The sequence below is a fragment of the Nycticebus coucang genome, chromosome 6, assembly GCF_027406575.1.
Source record: "Nycticebus coucang isolate mNycCou1 chromosome 6, mNycCou1.pri, whole genome shotgun sequence".
Classification (NCBI taxonomy): Eukaryota; Metazoa; Chordata; class Mammalia; order Primates; family Lorisidae; genus Nycticebus; species Nycticebus coucang.
In genome coordinates, this window is record NC_069785.1 from 65,088,617 (window position 1) to 65,110,015 (window position 21,399).

General features: G+C 43.2%; 1 protein-coding gene across 1 annotated transcript in view; it reads left to right on the plus strand.

Annotated features, from left to right (window-relative positions):
- TLN2 (talin 2) overlaps nucleotides 1–21,399 on the plus strand; it is a 453,366-nt gene that overhangs the window by 343,349 nt on the left and 88,618 nt on the right. The window contains exons 29-33 of the mRNA XM_053594602.1: nucleotides 7,157–7,365; nucleotides 8,683–8,802; nucleotides 9,762–9,959; nucleotides 11,020–11,159; nucleotides 18,639–18,732. Of these exons, the coding sequence (XP_053450577.1) occupies nucleotides 7,157–7,365; nucleotides 8,683–8,802; nucleotides 9,762–9,959; nucleotides 11,020–11,159; nucleotides 18,639–18,732 (761 nt within the window). The remainder of the gene's footprint in view (nucleotides 1–7,156; nucleotides 7,366–8,682; nucleotides 8,803–9,761; nucleotides 9,960–11,019; nucleotides 11,160–18,638; nucleotides 18,733–21,399) is intronic.

Consider the following 21,399-nt stretch of genomic DNA (forward strand, 5'->3'; position numbering starts at 1 on the left):
TATAAAGCTTTATTGTTTAGCTTTTGATGTTTAGAGCTGTGATCATCTGGAGTTGTTTTATGGGCAGTAGGGTTCCAGTTTAATTGCTTTTTCGCCTGGATATCCATTTGACCCAGCACCACTGATTGAAACACTGTCCTTTCCCCAGGATGGTGCTGGTGATGCATCATTGTAAAATAAGTGAACGTAACATGAGCAAGTCATTTTGTGGCACTTCTGTTCTTTTCCACTGATTTAATTGTTTGTTTTTGTGTTAGTGCCACACTTTCCTAATGACTGTCCTGCAGTTTTATCCTAAATCTTAGTGTCTAGTAATGTGAGTCCTCCAACTTCACTGGTCTTCCTCGAGTTAGTGTTGACTATTCTTTGCCTTTTATGTTTCCACATAAGTTCTAGAATCAGCCTATTTAATATCTGGGTCACCCATGGGTCTGTTTTTATAGTCAGTTTTTTAAATTTCCTTTTGGTTTTAGCCATTGGCCTTGTCCTCTAAGTTTCTGATGTTTTTTCTTTAACACTGGGCATTGGTATTTTATATTGTAGGGATAATCTGAGGCCCTGAATTGTGTTGCTTTCCCTATGTAGGATTCCTCTTTGCTTCTGGCAGGACTGATTACAATAAAAATGTGAAGGCTGAGGCTGGGCACGGTGGCTCACACCTGGAATCCCAGCAGGAGGCCAAGGTGGGTGGCTTGCTGGAGCTCAGGAGTTTGAGACCAGCCTGAGCAAGAGTGAGACCTCATCTCTACTAAAAATAGAAAAACTAGGCATGGTGGTACACGCCTGTGGCTCCAGATACTCAGGAGGCTGAGACAAGAAAGTTGCTCAAGCCCAAGAGTTTGAAGTTGCTGTGAGCTAGATGCCACCGCACTTTACCTAGGGAGACAGAGTGAGACGTTGTCTCAAAAAGAAGAAGAAGTGAGGGCTGAGAGTTGATTAGAAAATGGAAGTTTTATTTCCACCTCTTAGGATGTAGCTCTTTTTGTGTCCCCTCTAAAAGGCTGAGGTGTCTACCAGGCTGTTGCATTTCTCAGGGTCAGAACTACGATTTTATCTTCCTAGCCCATGAGATTTCAGGTGGCTTTTGCCAAGAAGTTCTCTCCTTCCTGGCAATAGGTTACAAATTAAGAAACGCCTTCTGCGAGGAAAAAACCACTAGCGTTGGCCTCTCTGCTCTGCGTCTTCCTTCCTTTCAGGATCTTATGCCTCTTTATCTTGGTGTCTTCAGATACATGTTTTATATATGTTTTCCTGTGTTTGTAGTTGTTTCTTTGTGGGAAGGTTGATTTGCGATAAATTATTCTGCCATTGCTATAAGCAAAATCCTCTGGGATTTGTAAAACTATGTACATTTATTATTTTGAAAATCAAAATTAAAAAGCATAACAAAAATGCAAGAAGTGATGATATAGTATAATGTAGTACCTGTCATAATACAAATGTACAATTTGGTCCTAATGGGAGGGTAGAGAGAAATCTTCAGAACAGCATTCACCCCTGGCCAGGGTTTTGAAGATTATTTAGAACTCCTTTAGCATTTGAGAAACATAGGGTTTTATAAGACATTTATATTTTGAAAATTTCTGTGTAATTGACGAAACGTAAATTTAGAAGAGGGAAGACTGTCTTACAGATTACATCCTTTAATACTGATGATGTATAGAAAGACAGGCTAGAAATAGCACCATTTCGTTTTGACAGGCTTTAAAAGGTGGTTTGGAAGTGGGAGCTGCATGGATAATGTCTGAACGGTGAGAGAAAAGGCTGACTGAAAGAGGTAAGGGTGGCTAAGGTGGTAGGCAGAGAGGAGAGGAGAAAGATCAGGCTGGAAAGGTAGGGCAGGGTCAGATGCTACAGGGCCTCGTAAGCCAATGTGAATCAGTGGGACTTTAACTGAAGAGCACGTGTGACATTTTCCAGCTACGGATATAGTTCAGCTTGCCTTTTGTGTAGGTTGCCCTTTCTCCCATGTGTAGAACAAATAGGACAGAAACAAAGTTGGGGGCAGGAAGAGCAAGCAGGCTGCATTGCATTAATCCAGATAAGAGAGATGGTTGTGTCCTGCAGTGGAGACAAACGGATGGATTAAAGAAGCAAAGACCACTGTTCTCGATGACTAGAGGACAATTAATGACAATTAAGGTTATGGGGGGGGGGAAGCAGAAAGAGGGACGGAGGGAGGGGGGTGGGGCCTTGGTGTATGTCACACTTTATGGGGGCAAGACATGATTGCAAGAGGGACTTTACCTAACAATTGTAATCAGTGTAACCTGGCTTATTGTACCCTCAATGAATCCCCAACAATAAAAAAAAAAAGAAATTAGCAGGGGTGGAGGTAAGGAAGATAACATGGACAAGTGTTTGGCCTGACGGCTGAGTAAAGAATTGTATGAATTACTGTAAGGGGAACACAGGACTATTGTAGAGGGTGAGGGAGCTGAAGTTCAAGGACACAGAGCTGTACTTCAAATGTATTTGGTTTGAAGCCCCTGGAGGATGCAGGAGTAGAGATGTCATTAGGCAGAAAGCTCTTTGGCTCTAGGACTGGGCTGGAAGATGCAAGATTTGAAAAGTGGTGAAATGGTAATGATTGAAACCATGGAAGGGAAAAAGTTCGCCTACAGGAAGTGGTAGAGCAGTGGTTCTCAACCTTCCTAATGCTGCGACCCTTTAATACAGTTCCTCATGTTGTGGTGACCCCCAACCATCAAATTATTTTACTTCATACAGTAGCAACGAACATAATTTTACCTGTATTAAAGGCTCAGGACATTAGGAAGTTTGAGAACCACTGTGGTAGCGTGAGAGAAAGTTTATAACCTAGAACCCTGAAGAACCCAACTAGTTAAGGAAGAAACTGAACAGTGGAAATCTTTGAAAGAAATGAGGGCGTGCAGCTGCTGAGATGAGGGCGGGGAAACCAGCAGAGAATGATCTTCAGAGCCAAACCCATAGTTGCAGCCCAAGAAGTTTTGTGTTTGTGTGTGTGGTGGGAGGAGTGTGGGAGGGAGGGTACATAAGAAGCATCCATTAGCTTTGAGAATAAGGAGTCACTGCTATCCTTGTTGGAGGCCGGTTCAGGAAAGTTGAAGAATGGGTAGAAAGTAAGAAAGGCAAGGCAAGGGTGGGCGAGTTCTTCCTGGTCTCAGTTCCCTGGTCCACAGCTGAGGCGTATGGGATATTCAGCAGTTACATGTTACCTGCCACCAGGCTGTATTCTAACGCACGCGACGTGCAAAATACACTTCTACATAGCTGAATAGTTACACAGACAGAACCTTTCTCTAATACAGTAGAACCTCTGGAAGTTGACCACCCAACGGACTGACTATAACAAACCGGTCAACATACAGAGGTGGTCAACATAAGGCACTCGGCCTACTCTACTGATAGGTACACATAGTGCATGTCCAGTCAATGAAAATTAGGTCAACTTAAGGAGGTGGTCAGTTTAGGGACGTGGTCAATTGTGGATGTTCTCCTGTACTTTGGCACAAATTAATAAAGCTTTGTGTCATACTTGGTTTTTACCTGGTGAGCTTGCTGTGACTTCCAGTACTGTGGATCACACAATCTGCGTGAATTCTGATAAAGAGTTACATCCATGATAGAAAAGACTTCTTAAGACTCTGCTACTGAGTATAACTTAAGGTTCAGATAGCAAGAATACTGTGAAAGCAATCTGTATTTTCAAAAAACTGGTTACTGAAACAGACGTCTGCTTTAGTATTTTTCACTGATGGTCCTGGTGCTGTGATGCTTTCTTGACTTCAGAGGAAGTTGTGTTGTTTGCTTGGAGATGTATGACTCTAGTGAGGACCAATGAAAATGGTGCTGTTTACAGCTTTGGGGTGTTCACTGGGCTGTGTGGCCCTCGCTGGGCTTGTTTTATCCTTTTGATGCTATGGCTTCTTTTCTCTGGGAAACCTAATTCCTTCCAGGAAGATACTCCCTGTACCTTGAGATCTCACAGTGAGTCCTCAGCAGAAAACACATGCAATGGATGAGCTTAGGTTTTTGGAATTTGGCTCTTTAGGTTTCTGCCTTTTTAAAATAGTCTCAGTCTATAAAAGGTTTTTCACTCACTGGTTTTTGCATAAACATGTCTTTTCTAATTGCATGTGATAAATGTTTTATTCTTCCCAATTTCTGTACAACTCAAATAAAAATGGATTCAGGAGTCTGTGTGACAAATGGGGAGACAGGGAGAGGTCTAGAGATCACAGCCTAGAATCTGCGATGGTCGGAGTTAGGATCTCCCCCTCTCCTAAAACCTGGGAGAAACTGTGGACCAGAGGGAAAAGGCAGCAGTCTAGACCACACAGCTGATCAGCAGCAGAGCCAGAACTAGATGTGGTCTCAACCACATCTGGCATTCTTCTGAGCAAATGCATCCTTCAACCCTGTGCCAGAAGCATAAACACGAAATGGAGCGACCATTTGGCTAAGCTGCTTTCTCTCCTTCACCTTAGCTTTATTTACTTTTGTGCTTTCTTTTCTAGGTTTCTCTTCTGCCGTAAAAAGCACTTAGTTTAACATTCTTTCATTCCACAAGCTGCACTCCGAAGTGCCATGTCATAAACGGTAGATTGGCAGCTTTGTAATTCACCTTGATTAGACGGTAGACTTAGATCCCAGCTGTGCAGTTCACTAAATATTTACATATTAGCAAGTCTGCCGCACTGCAAAGCTGTCTTGTTTTGTGGACCTGAGGCCTTTCTCCCCCTGTGTGGTACTGCAGAGCCTTGTCCTCAGAAAGAGGGAGACCACCTGCTGTGTCCGTGCAGACTCAGCTGAAGGTACAGCCAGTAAAGGCCACACTCGCTGGTGCCTGGAAAAGAGTCATTTCCAAGTTTAGGGCGAGAGAGAGACACTGGGTTGTATATTTTCCATGTGCATCTTGTATGTTCCAACCAAAAGCCTGCGTAGTTCTCTCTCCCCAAGAGCCCCATGAAGAGTGTTTACTTGAACGTGAGGAAACCTCAGATCTAGTTCTGGTGTTGTCTCTGAGGGTGTGTGTGGGAGACACTGCCCAGTGCGGGGCCTCCCCTGTGAAGCTGCTCACTCGGGCATCCGCTGTTCTATGCTTCTCGGGGGTTTCGTGACGTGCCCTGGCTTCTCCAGTTTTCATGGTCCTCCTGAGTGTGCTGAGGACGAGGTAGCACGTCGTGAGACACGTTTATTCTGCATGAGGTGGTGCTAGAGGACTAAAGGACTAGTTTATATTCACAGCTTATCACTGTATCCCATCACCTCTTTAGAAGTGAATTTAAAGATAAACAGGAACCTGACAAGAGAGGATGTCTAAATGGCCATTAAGTGTATGCAGAGGCGCTCAACATCATTACCCACTAAGGATATAAAAGCTAAAACCTCATTGAGATACAACACGCATCCACCAGAATGATTAAATTAACATCCGACAGTGCCAAGTCTTAGCTGGGGTATAGAGCAGCTGCAGTCTGAAACATGGCTGTGCTGTTGGAGTGTGTCATGGCAAAACCGTTTTGGAAAACTGTTTCATAATCTCTTCTAAAGCTAACCATACACTTACTCCGTGACCTAGCCATTCAACTCCTATGTTTATATCCAAGAGAAAATTCCCCATGTTCCCCTACATGTATACGTAAGAACTTGGTAGATTGAGTCATAATATTCCTACATGGGAAATAACCCAACGTCCATCGGCAGAAGTGTGGATTAACAAATGTTACTGTGCTCATACCACAGAATACTACACAGCAAGAACAGAGAATGAACTGCTGCACAAAACAATTTGCTTTTATCTCACAGCGTCATGGTCAGAGGAAGAAACCAGATATGAAAGAATACGTACTATGTGGTTCTATTAGCATGAGGTTTAAAAACAGGCAGAAAGAAGTATGTGTGCAAATCATAACTACTTTGAGATACCATCTCACTCCAGTGAGACTAACCTGTATCACAAAATCCCAAGACCAGAGATGTTGGCGCAGATGTGGAGAAAAGGGAACACTTTTGCACTGCTGGTGGGAATGCAAATTAATACATTCCTTTTGGAAAGAGATATGGAGAACACTTACAGATCTAAAAATAGATCTGCCATTCAATCCTGTAATCCCTCTACTGGGCATATACCCAGAAGACCAAAAAGCACATCATAACAAAGATATTTGTACCAGAATGTTTATTGCAGCCCTATTCATAATTGCTAAGTCATGGAAGAAGCCCGAGTGCCCATCGATCCACGAATGGATTAATAAATTGTGGTACATGTATACCATGGAATATTATGCAGCCTTAAAGAAAGATGGAGGCTTTACCGCTTTCATGTTTACATGGATGGAGCTGGAACATATTCTTCTTAGTAAAGTATCTCAAGAATGGAAGAAAAAGTACCCAATGTACTCAGCCCTACTATGAAATTAATTTAGGGTTTTCACATGAAAGCTATAACCCAGTTACAACCTAAGAATAGGGGGAAGGGGGTAAGGGAGGGGAGGGAGGGGGGAGGTGGTAGAAGGAAGGGGATTGGTGGGATTACACCAGCGGTGCATCTTACAAGGGTATACGCTGGTGAATGATGCCCCATGATTATATCAATATACACAGCTTTGATTTAATAAAAAAAAAAATAAAAAATAAAAACAGGCAGAACTAGCCTGAGGTAATGAACATCAGAGCAGTGATTCCTTCTGGCCTGAGGGGTACTGACTAGGGAAGGGCACAGGTGAAGGTAGACGCGTGGATGAATCCGGATGTACAGATTCCCTGTGCTGCACGTGCAGACTGACTTGCTCCCTGGATTGCACATAAGTTATTGTCCCCAAAGAGATGATTGAGAAGCACAGTGAATTCAAACGACCTCCCGTGAACCTATACATGGACACACCCAGGTATGTCCTTCTGTCTGCTTGCTCCCACGAACTTGGTGTTTTCGATCTAGGAACAGGTGAAACCATGGGAGTGAGGGAAGTCAGAGGGAAATAGTCTTTAGCATTGTAGTTGTTACAGCGTCTCTGGGATTGGCCCAGATCCATGAAGGTGGGCTATTTCTTTGAGAAACACAGCAATTCATATTTTATAAAAATTAATCTGGGTTCCCCGTGCTGCTTATTGCCACGGTGTCGCTTTTAGATGGACTGTAATAGAAGGTCTGCTGGGCTTTTGTTCCTAGGAGTGGCTGCTAGAGAGACGGCCCAAGCTCTGAAAACACTGGCCCAGGCTGCCCGTGGAGTGGCTGCTTCTACCAGCGACCCGACGGCTGCCCATGCCATGTTAGATTCTGCTCGGGATGTGATGGAGGGCTCCGCCATGCTCATCCAGGAAGCCAAGCAGGCCCTGATTGCACCTGGAGATGCAGAGAGTCAACAAAGATTAGCTCAGGTGAGGCTCAGAATTGGAAGCAGTGGCCGCCATGCTCATCGTTGATGTGGGCACATTGGCAAGCTGTCCCCTGGGCGCTTCGTGTGGACACTGACTCAGCAGGTGTTTTCAGAACCTTCCAGAGTGTCACCGCGATGCTTCCCATACCTGGTAACTTTTGTAAGTCTTGCCTAGTTAGTATTCCTCCTGTTAATGTGAGATGTGCTCAATTCACAGTCAACAGAAGGTAAGGGGGGGCTTCGAACTCTGTCTTTGGAAGTTTAGGAGACAGGACATAACATGTTGATTGCAGCCTATTTATGATGAACTATTTTCCCCTTCTTAGCCTGGGAGGGGGAGGTAGGTATAGGCTAGCCCAGTGCTTTTTAGCCCTTTTTTAACTCACAACATACCTGAACCTATACTTCTGTGGCACGCTTAAATTATGTTGATCCAAAAAAAAGAGTAAAAAAAGAAAATGCTTACTGGGCTTTGAACTTCTTTCAAAATAATTTAATGATCTTTGAAAATTTTCATGACACACCAAAGTTCCTCTCACAGTACCCCAGTTAAAAATCACCGGACTAGCCACTCAAAATTTTCGCACTCTGTTATTTCTTCAGATGATTCTTTGCCTGATGAAACCAGCTGGCGAGGTACCCTCCACACAAAGTTCTAGACATGGGGCCAGGAGGAAATGGTCTAGGTTAGAAGGAATTGTACAGGCTACCTCCAAAGACCTTATCTTTTAGCTGAAGATTCCAAAGGGTGCAAACGGGGAACCATTTAAACATCCAGGCAGTGCGTCAGCAGCTTCGTGTGGGTCTGAAAGTTCTTAGTAAAGCATCTCACTCGCCCGTAGACAGAGTGGGTTTTGGGGTGATGGCTCCAGAAGGTCACTGAGCAGAAATCAATCCACAGGCCTCACTGTGATCCAAAGAACTCTGGGTCTCCTTCCACTTGGGTGACCTCAACAGGCCTCTCAAGAAGGGAGATATTTGCATTTCTCTTGATATGAGACATCTTTGTTTTAGAACCTGTCTTCATCTTGGAAAGTTCTGTGTTTGAATCACAGAGCTGTGACTTAGGGGAGCTTTGTGATGTGATGTACTATATCACCCTGCTGGACCCTTTGCTAAGGCAGAATGTTAACCCCAGGGAGAGGGAGGATTTTGCTCTTGGGCAAGAGGCCCAACAGTGTCAGGTAGACGCTGGTGGATAATTTCCATCTTTGCTTCAGGTCTATGTATTGTCAGCTACCCATCTCCCAACAAATGTGCAAAAATGTTTATATAAAAGCTGCTTTCCTGTGGTTCTTCTCTCCCTGCATGTATTCAGGTGGCCAAAGCTGTCTCACACTCCTTAAACAACTGTGTGAATTGCCTCCCTGGACAGAAGGATGTGGATGTGGCCTTAAAGAGCATTGGCGAGTCCAGCAAGAAGCTGCTAGTGGATTCGGTGAGAGCAGGACCGGGAAGGGGAACCAGGGGAGCAGGCTCACCTTAGGTCTGGCTGGAGTCTTTTCTCCTCCCTGGGCTCTCTGGGCAGCTGACCTTTGCTTTAGTAATCCTATTTTTCCTTGTTACTTGTCTTTCCCTCATTTTGCTTTCTGATCTCCAAAGTGCCCTGGTGGAACTTTTAAATTAAGTTTACTTTTTCTTTGAGCCCATGATGCTGTTTGCTGTGGGGTCATCCCAGGGAATCAAGAGAGGGGATGTGTAAGCATCTGGCTTCTGACCAGGCCCTGGAGGGGGGCATGTGTCCAGTACTCTCTGAGAGAACAAGGAGTCAGGAGTTTCACCTGGGGCTGGTTCCCTCCCCTGCTTGTCTACGGAAGGAGCATGTGCTGATTCATTTTCGTTTCTTTTCTGCACAGGTACGCAGGCAGAGTACGTGAGGGACTAACAGTCTAGCTTAACTCCCTGGGACTTTTCGCAAAAAGTTATCTTTCTGTGAAATGGCACTTGTGTTCAATAAAAAAGATATTAGGAAAGAACACTCATAAAACAAAAGTGGTGGCTATTAATTTGGAAGAACGTGATTTGAAGTTTGATAGTATCTACCTTTTAGTTCTAGAATGCTAAAACTTTGAGTTTTCATCTTAGCAGGGACAATAGGCTGGGAGTTCAGAGAATGGACTCTGGAGCCTGTCTCTACCACTTAGGAGACCGTGAGCCCTGAAGATAGCTGCCCTTACCATTTTTAGATTCACAGTGTCGAGCATGGAGCAGGTGTTGATACATGTGAATTGAATGAATGAATGTAAACATGTTGAAGGTCAAACTTAACATGGCCTTTTAGTCTAGATGACTCAGAAATGCATCCCTGAAGAGTCTTTCTTTCCTCCGCAATACTTTCCTTTTTCTCTCCAGTGCAAAGTAAAACTTCTCACGGGATGCGCCTTCTGTCCTCTATAGCTACCTCCAAGCACGAAGCCTTTCCAGGAAGCCCAGAGTGAATTGAACCAGGCAGCAGCCGATCTGAACCAGTCTGCCGGGGAGGTTGTCCATGCTACCCGGGGCCAGAGTGGAGAGCTGGCTGCAGCCTCTGGAAAGTTCAGTGACGATTTCGATGAATTCCTCGATGCTGGCATTGAGATGGCTGGCCAAGCTCAGGTGGGTGTGGAGACGGCTCTCTGGAGTTGGCCTTAGCCTCTCTCTTCTCTGATGAACTTTCCACCCTTGAGACCATTTGAACAAATGGAGGTGAGGAACCTGGGAACAGGCAGGCCATGGATGCATTCTTTTTGCTGCGTTGGAAGCTCCATGACCTCACGGGAGGGACATTCGCCAAGATGCTGTCAACTTCCCTGGGAAGTGCTCTTAGTGATGAAGGATGACTCTTCCCACAATCCTCCAGCAGAATCCTTTGTTTTATGTTATTTGGGGGGAAGTCAGGGAAAAGGGAGAATTTTAAGGCAGCTCTTTGACTGTAGGATAATACAGTAAATATATGTATATGTATTTGAGGTTTAGTGGGCTCGTTTGAACGTCCTCTGTCTAATACTGAGTGTCAAGTGATTAAAAATTACCTCCTTTGGATGAACAAATAAACCCCTTGTTTACAACAAGGAAGCATGACTGGTGGAGTGTCAGCTTGCAGAGCTGGTTTATTCCTGAGCTCCTGTAAATTCCCTAAAAGACAGCTCTGGGGTGTTTGTTGTCCATCTCCAGAGGAAAGTTTCTGAGATGGCACCTAGGTGAGAAATGTATCCTTTCCCAGGTCAGGCACTTTGGGGACGCAGTCAGCTCTGAATCCCGAGTCAGTGCTGGCTGTTTGTGCCAGGCTGAGATGCACAGCTACGTAACAACTCCAGCATTGTTGAGCAAGATGCTGGAATTGCTGCCGGTCTGTGCATCGGCTCTGCTCAGCTCTCTCTCCTCCCACCCCACCCCCCTCTTACTGCCTCTACTTGTGAGAAAGCACTGCTCTTGGCTAACCCACTCAGAGATGGATTTCATTCCCTGTTGCACGCATCTTGCTCTGAGCATCTGTTGGAGGAAGAGTAGACACTGGTTAGTGTCTCAATGAGTTAGGCATCTGCAGACTAATAGGACTTGATGTAATCTTTGTAGATAACTTTCCTCCATTTCAGGTTGCTGCTCCTAGTTCTCTGATGCTCGCTTTGAGAATTGGACAGTCCTTAATTTACTCTGGCTCCTTTTGGCCTTCCAGACAAAAGAAGACCAGATTCAAGTGATAGGTAACCTCAAGAATATCTCCATGGCATCCAGCAAGCTGTTGTTAGCTGCCAAATCTCTGTCTGTAGATCCAGGAGCTCCCAATGCGAAAAATCTCTTGGCTGCAGCTGCAAGGTAGGAGTGGGACAAATGTGCTGTCATGTGTGACTAAACGTGTCATCACGGTCTGAGGATGGGCCTGTCATCCTGCCACTATGGCTGAGCAAAGAATGGATGCAGTCCTTAGGTCATGATGGGTGGAGTCAAGTGGCGGAGACTCTGGTATTTTATAAACCTGACTCGTTTCCATGTTCTTTCCCCGCTAAAACTGTCTGTCTTCTCATACACCCTTTTCAGTAGACACTTGCTTAGACACCAGGTCCCTATTGATTTGTAAACATAATGACTTTAAGAGATTTTTTTTAAGTAGTGTTATATATCTTTCAGTTTATGAAAGTAGCATATGCTTATTGAAAAAGAAATCAGAAAGTACTGAAAAGGATAAAGAAGAAACCAGTGTTCATTGAGTCATTTAACAGACACTGAGCGCTTACTAAGTGTCAATGTTGGATTGAATTTAACATGTATCTGTCACATAGGGAAGGATTCCAGCATAATGGGGAGGCAGTGGGAATGAATTGGTTTGGGAAATATGTTAAAACTTCAGTCTGAGTTTTGGAGGTTGATGTTAGCGTCTTTCTTTTCCTGTTGGTTTCACCCAAGGAAGTGGGTAATACAGCCAATTTCTGCTCCAGGGCTGCCCTGGCACTTAGGTTCCGTAACTAGGGATTGAATGCCGGTAGCTGGAGCCCTGCCACGGCAGCCCAGGCAGATGTTATGTTAGCAATCCCACGATCATTTTCCTGAGCCCAGAGCGTGGGGTACGTCACAGTTCTGTGCTAGTGTGGGTGTGTTTTCTTAGCAGTATCTGACGTCATGTTATAATATGGGAAAGCTGACAGTAGAGGGAGATTAAGAGCAGGACTCAGGGAATGTAAAGTAATGTTATACATATGACATTTTCTTTTCTTTTCTTTCTTTTTTTTTTTTAGAGACAGAATCTCAAGCTTTCACCCTGGGTAGCGTGCCATGGCATTGTAGCTCACAGCAACCTCAAACTCTTGGGCCTAAGTGATTCTCTTCCCTCAGCCTCCCACAATGCCTGGCTGTGTGGCATCCACCACAATGCCTGGCTGTTTTTCGTTGTGGTTGTCATTGTTGTTTAGCTGGCCCAGGCTGGGTTTGAACCTGCCACCCTTGCTACGGGTGCCGAGCCACATATGACATTTTTAAATATTCAACATTAGTGATTTTGAAAAGCATAGTTTCAACTCTTCCTTTAAAAAAAAAAACAAAAAACTTGGCTTTATTTGTTTGCTTGCTTTTTCATGTCTTTATGTCTCTGCTGGGAGCTCATTGGCTATTTTAAGTTATCCTAGTCAGGAGACCTGAATTCTAGTCCAAGCTTTAATACCTGAGTAACTCAGTCATGTTGGTCAGGTTGCTCAACTTGTCTAAACTTTTCCCATCTGCAAAATGAGGATCTGAACTATCTCATCCTTCAGGTCTTTTTAGCTCTCCATACGTGAGATTGCCTGGGAGTGATGGTTCAAATCTGTCTCTCATCTCCTCTTAACGTGTAATGGTTTTTGCGGAAGATAAGACACTGTCAGGGCAGTTCCCTTGCAAACTCTTGAGTTTCTTCATTTATTCCCAGATAATATATTTTAGCCACAAACAATTAGCTAGAGCCACTAGAGGAGTGATAAATTTTCTTCATGTCTCCCCACCTCCACCTCATGCTTTGTTTGTGATGATTCCAGTAAATAAGTGGGGGGCAGAGATAAGGGTGATTACCCATTCTGTCGAGCAGCTGTTTCTGATAATAAAACACCTTCTTGACTGATCCTTTTTATTTTTTCCCTATAAGAGCTTTTGGATAACCTGCCATTTCCAGGTATCTGAACTCAGATGTTTTTCATTATCTTCAATTTTTGGCATCATTTTAAAATTACGGTTTCCAATTTGGAATGTGTTGTTTCATTCCCCTAAATTGTGGGAAAAGGGGAATGTCTAAATTAGCATTTGGAAAACCAGATATGGAAGCAAACAGGCCCAGAAGGAATGTCGCTGGTATATGTCTCTGCGGGTCCCTGCAGGCCCCCTGGTGGTGGCATTAAGGCGAGTGGGTATAGAAGCTTTCTTTGCCGCTCTGTCCTGGCTTCTAGCACTTAGAGTTCCCAGTCCCATGGTTTTATAGCCAAGTAAGCGCTTAAAAAATCATCACATGAAAATGATAGTCTCAGAATGGAACTGTTGTAAGAAGATGTTGGCACATTCCCCTTGGTTTCTTGGCACATTTTGGTAATCTGCTGCTTCCTGGCGTGGTTTCTCAGCAGAAACTCCAGCCAGGTCAAGTGGGTCGGGCAAGCTTCCCTTGGGACACAAAGCTTTGCCCCTCCGCCAAGGTTCATTCATTCATTCTTTTGTTCTTTTGTGTGTTCATTACACAGATTTTTATCACAGGCCCGAATGGGGGAGGGTGGTGCTGGGTGCACACTGTGAGAAAGACAAGGAGGCGGCCCCGGTGGAGTTAGGCAGGGACACACACAGCACGCTCCCGTCCCTTCCTCTGGGCACAGGAGGTTGAGCAGCAGGGATCCGAGGACTGTTGTCCTCTGTCTTCAGTTCCCCTGCCCTCCCTGTCCCTGAGACGGCCAGGCCCTGCATGTCCTTCACATGTGTATCCCCAGAAGCCCCAGTGTGGGGACCAAGGCTTGGATTGACCTGTCTGTCCTGCTCCTGTGTCAGCAATCTTATCAACCTTGTCCATTGTGGGCTCTCTGGCCCTTCCTGCTTTCAGAAAAGAGGTTTGCTTCTGAAGAAAAAGTGGAGGATGTCTTTTTCATCTGTTCTGAGTTCTTCCTCTGGGCCCTGGTGTATTCGGAGACTCCAGCCCATTGATTTCAAATGTCTAAGGGGGAGGATGTTGTTTTTTTTTTTGTTTTTTTTAGTGTCCAGCTTGTTCATCTTCTTCCCATGTAACTGATGGTGCTCTGGCTCTTTTCTGACAAACTGGATGGAACCAGAGACCTTTGGTCAACCAGCTCTGATCAGGAGCTGGTCTGATGGTTCTGTGGACTTAGTTATGGAAATGGAAAACCAGCTTGTACTTGCAGAAAAGAGGGAGTGTCCTACCGCTGCTGCTCCGGCCAGTGACCTTAGCCAGGAGCACGCCAGGGCTGAGAAGCCTTCATGCCCACAGCCAGCCACCAGCATCAGACCCAGGCAGGCAACCTCTCAGCGGCCTCCCTAGAAACCTGCAGGTAGCTCCTGGCTCCCCCTTGAGTTTGAGGTTTCTGTTGGGCAGGCTTCCTCCTGGAAAGCCTAGCAGGCAGGACGAGGGAGGGGAATACTTCCACTCTGTAAAATAGAAAATGCAAATGATACCCCTGTTCTCTCCCTTGGTCTTACCTAGAACGTTCTCTTCCCTGTTTCCCTATCAGGGTCTCACTCCGCCCTGACTTGTCTAATTGCTTCAGTCCACACTGAGTCCTCCATTTCATGCAGGAATGTGTGTCCCAGGGTTAAGATTTGAATTCTTTTCCACATCTGCGATTCTCCATGTTGTCTGGCTGCTCCTTCAGCAATCCACTGTGTCCTGTGTGGTGTCATGCCCTGGTCACTGCTTTCTTTGGCCTAAATTCTCATCATCTTCTCTCCAACTAGGTTACAAGTCCCTTGCCATCCTGGAGAGATTTAAGCTATATTATTTTACTTATTTTTTTTTTTTTTTGAGACAGAGTCTCACTTTGTCACTCTCAGTAGAGTGCGGTGGCATCGCAGCTCACAGCAAACTCAAACTCTTGGGTTCCAGTAATCCTCTGGCCTCAGCCTTTTGAGTAGATGGGATTGCTGGTGCCCACCACAATCCCGAGGTCTAGTTCAAGAGATGGGGTCTCACTTTGCTTAGGCTGGTCTCGAATTACTGAGCTCAGGCAATCTACCCACCTCAGCCTCCCAGAGTGCTGGGATTACAGGCCACCGTGAGCCACTGTGCCCAACAAAACTATATTACTTTTTAATTCCCTATGCCTTGTGCATAATATGACCCAGGGAAAGCTGAAGAATGGATTTTGATTTGTTCTTTCCTCCCTTCTCAAATACCTCTTCCCTCAAGGAGGAGAGATGTCTCACGCTGTTGATTCCCCCTCCAAGCTCCTTGTTGGGTGAGTTGTGCTAAACAGATAATTAGAAGCACAAATCAGATGATGTTTTTCTCCCACCCTGTCCCAATTCCATGTCTTTAAAATTTCCAGCCGGAGCTCAAATTTCAGTTGAATCAATTCAGTATCTGTGAACATTAAGTGCTTTTTACTTACTTTAGAAAGTTCTTTTTAACCTCTGAGGTTGTAGATCCCAACTTTTTTTAAAAACTGAGATTAGCTAAATAGTGCCTTGATTAAAAAAATAAAATACCAAAAATAAAGTTATTTCTAGATGAGGGAATCATGGTTATTTAGCTTTTTCATATTTTTAAAGATAAACATATGTCACTTTGGTCATTAAAAAATATTATAGAAAAAATAAAAGTATTGTGGTTCAGACCTATTTGGATTTACATAGAACTAGGACAGAGACTCTGCTACTTTTGGCCATATTTTTCTTGATAAGGTAAACCGATTAATTTCCAATTTGGGGGATAGATGTATTGCAGTTTTTTTCTTTAGCAATAACATTATAAAATCACCATTAACATTTTTATATGTCATTGTGTTATTTTTCTACACATACCTAAGCAATATGGCAGACCCATACTGTTTATACCATTTTGTAAATTTTGTTTTACTTATTCCTGTAACATGAATATTCTTCTATGACATTAGTAAGATGCTACCCACTGTGACTCTGAATGGTTTCCAGAATGCTGGCATGGGCTGTATATTTATTTAACCGATCCTTTTTGGTTGCATGTTTGGGCTGCCTCCAATTCTTTATTTTTATTAATAACTGCTATCATTTGAAACATAAAAATGTTTTTTATTGTCAAGTTCACTCAACCATTTTCTTCTAAACCATTACTTATTTGGCTATGTAATCTAGACTGAAAAAATTAGTTAATGGTACCTAAAGAATGCTCTTAGCCATGGATGGAGATTACTCAAGCAACTCATTTAGACGTGGGATGCTGCCCTGGCTCTTTCATGGATTTTCTAACCAAAGACTCTTGGTTGGTTGGTGTTAATTTTCGCCCAAGTTTTTACTTGAAAAAATTTCACATCTACAAAACAGAAGAGTAGGGAAGATGGCAGCTTTCTCACAGCTGAATATCCTCCAGATTCATCAGCTATAAATACTTCATTTTTAATGGAAAAATTCTTCATATAGAAACTGGGCTTTTCAAGTGTACAGATAAATAGGAAAGATGGAGAATTAAGCTACATGGAAAACTTCTGTGATAGGTAGAGATAGTCTCCAAAGGATCGTGTGGTCACAGCATTCTTCTCCCATTAGTATGTTGACAAATACCAGCCTGTCCACTCAGAATGTGTCTGGAAGGTCACCACGCAGAACACCGTGCTAGGTTCTCTGAAGGACACTTCAAATGCATACGTCACGGACGTCACCGTCCACAGTCCTTGGAACTAGCATTGTGCTGCTATCTCAGTCATTTTGTTTCACACCATGGAGAGCTGACTGTTTCCCAAGACACCTTAATTAAGCACTGTTCTCCAAATAAATGAAATCACCAGAGTGAGTCTCACAAAAACTATTCTGCAATTCTTTCTTGAGCTGGAGATGTTTTTCTTTTTTCCCTCAACCCTAGCTAAATTTAAAATTGAAAGCACTGGGTCCTCATCAAATAATTAAGCTGATTGCTTTTGTACATTGGCAGCATCATTTCCCATCTAATTTGATATGCTGTAGAAACCTGCAAAGCCAATTTCACTAATAAAATGAGGCATCTTTTATATTAGACAGTGTTAGTGATTAACAGCAATATGTGCTCTATTTTGTTTTTGTTTGTTTGAAGTTGCCCTTAAGCTGCAGTGAGTGATTAGAAACTGGGAATGGAATTCTGGGCCCTGCCGAAAGTACAGACCAGTTATAACCCTGCAGAGAAGAGTTGCGGGTCTGGCTTTGGAGACAGATAGGCCTGGATTTAAGTCTTGTGTCTGCTCTTTCTTTGCAGCATCCTCTTTGGGAGTGTATCTCATGTCTCAGGTTTTTCATTTATAAACTGCACAGACATTCAATTTTAAGACTCACTAGAAAGCTACAGCAATAAATATTGTAGTATTGGAAAGAAGTTAGACACATAGATAATGGACCAGAATGGAGTCCAGAAGTAGACCCACATAAATGTGGCCAATTGCAAAAAATAATTGAATGGAGAAAGGATAGTCTTTTCAACGAATGTGGCCAGAACAATTGGACTTACATATGAAAAAATTGTTTGAATTCATGCCTCATAGTCTAGACCTTACTTAAAGAACTTACTCAAAATGGACCATGACTTTCTAAATTATCTGTATCATAACCTAAGACAGGCTAAGCAGGGGCTACTCAGAAGGGGTAGAATCCTTGCCAATGTAGAAAAATATCTGGGCTGTCCCTTATGTTCTAAGATGAACAGAAACACAAGTAAAATCATGGAACAGTTTCTAATTTATTCCTATTAATGTTAAAGAAAATGGCTATTTTGAAGAATAATTGTAGAATAACTTCTAGGAACTAGTCAATCATATAGAACTTAATAGAAAGTAAAGATTTTAACATCACGAGTGCAGTTTATATCTACTGAGTTAAAAAGTTTTTAAAAATCTTCCAAATTGCTCAGATAATCTGACTCCTTGTGAACCCCCATTGAGAATCTTAAAACTGCATTAATAGAATCTTTTTGGTATTTGTACCTTCATTGCAAATACTCTCTTACGAATGTATTAAAAGGTTTTAAGGAGAACTAGAGTTGATCCTTGAACAGTGGAGGGATTAGAGGCACTGACCCCCCCTGCACAATTGAAAATCCACATATAACTTTCACTCCCCCAAAACTTAACTACTCATTGCCTACCGTTGGCCCAGAGCCTTAGTGATAAGTCAAGGAACGCATAGTTTGTGTGTCATATTATTATATACTGAGCTAGAGAAAAGAAAATGTTATTAAGAATATCAAAAGGAAGAGAGATATATATTTACCATTCACTAAGTGGAAGTGGATCGTTATAAAGGTCTTCATGACGAAGGGTTGGTCTTATCATCTCAGATGTGGTGGAGGTGGAAGGTGAGGTAGGAGGGCAGAGCATACTCAGTGTAACTTTATTGAAAAGAAAAATGTCCACACCTGAGTGGACCGGTGCAGTTCAAACCCAGGTTGTTCATGGGACCCCTTATAAGTAAATCAGTCAGTTATCAGAAACCAGGGAAGGAGATTTTCATTATATCTTCCCTGGGTATGGTTTATTTTTGGCTGTGTAGAGCCTCTATGGAAGAGCTTTCATGGGCCCCTAGTCTAAATAGTGAATGGATTGTATTTCTGGTGAACTTGCAAAGTGATGTTAGGGAAATAATTTTGATATATATATATTTTCTTTTAATCTTTTCCTGTTGCAGAGCTGTGACAGAGAGCATCAATCAACTCATCACTCTGTGCACCCAACAGGCTCCTGGCCAGAAAGAGTGTGATAACGCCCTGCGGGAGCTTGAGGTAGGTCTCAGGGGAAGCTACTTGAAGATGGATTGTGTGTGCTTGCCTTTCTGTCCCTTCTTTATAAGGTTTGTTTCCTCTCCTTTAAAACTAAAGGTTTATTGGGTCCAACCAGCCTATATCTACTGAGATTTTGCCATTTCAATATAACTTGTGTTGGTTAGTAATTAACATACAAGTAGGCATGCTGGTTTTATGTGCCCTTACAGGTTCTTTTATCTTTCCTGGGAGACTATTGAGGCCAAAGTTCCCATCCAGATTTCGTGGGATTATCATCCTTGCTTCCCCTCTTCCCACTAGGATGAGATGGATTTTGTTAAAGGATTCTTTTTTCATTTTTTTTGCCAGGGCCGGTTTTGAACCTGCCACCTCCAGTATATGGGCCGGCGTCCTACTCCTTTGAGCCACAGGCACCGCCCTGTTAAAGGATTCTTTATTTCACACACAAAGAGGTTGGTTGGTATTAAACATATAGACATATAGATAATGGAACAGAATGAAGTCCAGAAGTCAATTTCCAGCTAAAAAAAAATTTGGAGAAATTATTCTGGGACAGTTAGGAGACAACAGAGGCAGGGGTAGGGATGCTGTTGAGTAAAAATGATTTCCCCCTGTATTTTATTCTGTAACATGCAGGGGGCACATAATAGGAAATCCAGGACTAACACTTATTACTCACAGTTAAGGTCAGTGTGGGTGCTTTTCTTTTTTTTTTCTTTTTTTTTTTTTTTTTTTTTGTAGAGACAGAGTCTCACTGTACCGCCCTCGGGTAGAGTGCCGTGGCCTCACACGGCTCACAGCAACCTCTAACTCTTGGGCTTACGCGATTCTCTTGCCTCAGCCTCCCGAGCAGCTAGGACTACAGGCGCCGGCCACAACGCCCGGCTATTTTTTTTGTTTGCAGTTTGGCCGGGGCAGGGTTTGAACCCGCCACCCTTGGCATATGGTGCTTTTCAATATTCATACTCATGTTATTTATAAGTGAAAATTTATGAAGTCCCATAGAATATGTGTGGGTAAACATACATTCAGTGTACTTCCTTATAGCCCTAAACAATGCAGGTTATATTGAAGTGGCCAACTCTCAGGAGCTGGTTGTACCCAATGTACCTTTAGTTTTCTGGATGACAAACCTAGGTCTAGCATAGTGGGAATACCCACTGCAACTTCCAAAGGATTTGATTGAGGCCTTAGTGATGGCTTTACCAGGGGTAGCTTACCTGTAGCCTGTGGGCCAAGTGCAGATAATTTGCTTATTTGTGGTGTCAGATATTGTGAAAAGTAATGCATGAACTTTTTTTTGCTCATCAGCTTTCGTTAGCATTTGTGTATTTAATGTACGCCCCAAGACAACTCTTCTTCCAATGTGCAGCAAAAAAGAAAAACGGTTGAATGCCCTTGCCAGCTGGAAGTGGTCCTATGGTTTGTTATCATAGGACCAAAGCATTCTGAAAACGGTTGAGAATGTTCGTTACATTGGCTGAGTGACTACAATATTCTGTTCATATTTGCAAATATGAATATGTGGTCTTTTGCTCTAAACAAGCCCCATTGGCCTGGGTGCTGGTACTCTGTATCCTTGGTTGCCAAAATTATGACTGTTCGAGGATTGCTGTTACTATAATAAAACCATTCTGGTCCAAAGAGTAGGAGGAGGTTCTTCGATGAAATGAGCTCACCCCTTACCCTGCCATCTCTCTCTCCTGTCTTTAAGTGAACAGCTCAGCAGTTCCCAATACTTAACTGTTCCCCAAACTCAAGTGACTTTGTCTTTTTTTGTTGACTGTGCCCCAAAAGGCTGCTGAGCCCTAATGCTCAGTGGGGAGGTTGAATGGGCACATCCCCAGACTTTCCGCCCCTAGAAGAGTGGTGAACACAGATGGTCAAAGGCCATTACAACGTGAAAGATAGTGATGATTAACAGTGGCTTGGAGACAAAGAAAAATAAATGGTCCATATCCACTTGCTTCCTTGATGGGGATCTAAACTAGAGCAAATGCGTTCTGTACCTCTTAAATTAAAAAAAAGATGAACTGCCCCAATGGACATTTTTGGGGAATTGCCTTTCAGACCTTTCTATTAAAAGTTTCCAGAATTAGAAAAACTAAGGGTTCTTAGTAGCCATGAAAAAATGAACGCACAAGTTCTTGAAATTTAAACTCCTTAGAATTATCCAGAATCAGCAGAGAAATTGTGCTAAATGACTATGAATGTGTTGCCTTGCAGTAATATTCAAATTTCTTTTTTGCAATTATTTATTTATTTATTTATTTATTTTTTGAGACAGTCTCAAGCTGTCGTCCTGGGTAGAGTGCTGTGGCATTATTATAGCTCACAGCAACTTCCACCCCTTGGGCTCAAGCGATGCTCTTGCCTCAGTTTTTCTATTATTAGTAAAGACGGGGTCTCGCTCTTGCTCAGGCTGATTGCAAACTCATGTGCTCAGCAGTCCACCCACCTTGACCTCCCAGAGTGCTAGGATTACAGGCCTGAGCCACCACACCTGGCCCAAATTTCTTAAAAAAAAAAAAAAAACTTCTGTGGGTATCACACTTCTCCTTCTGTGCAGTGGAAAACATGAGATTCTCACCTCTGGCGAAGCTAACCTAAGACACCCCCCTCCCCCATCAGTGTTGTGTCTGTGGTCATGATACTGTGGTCTAAATT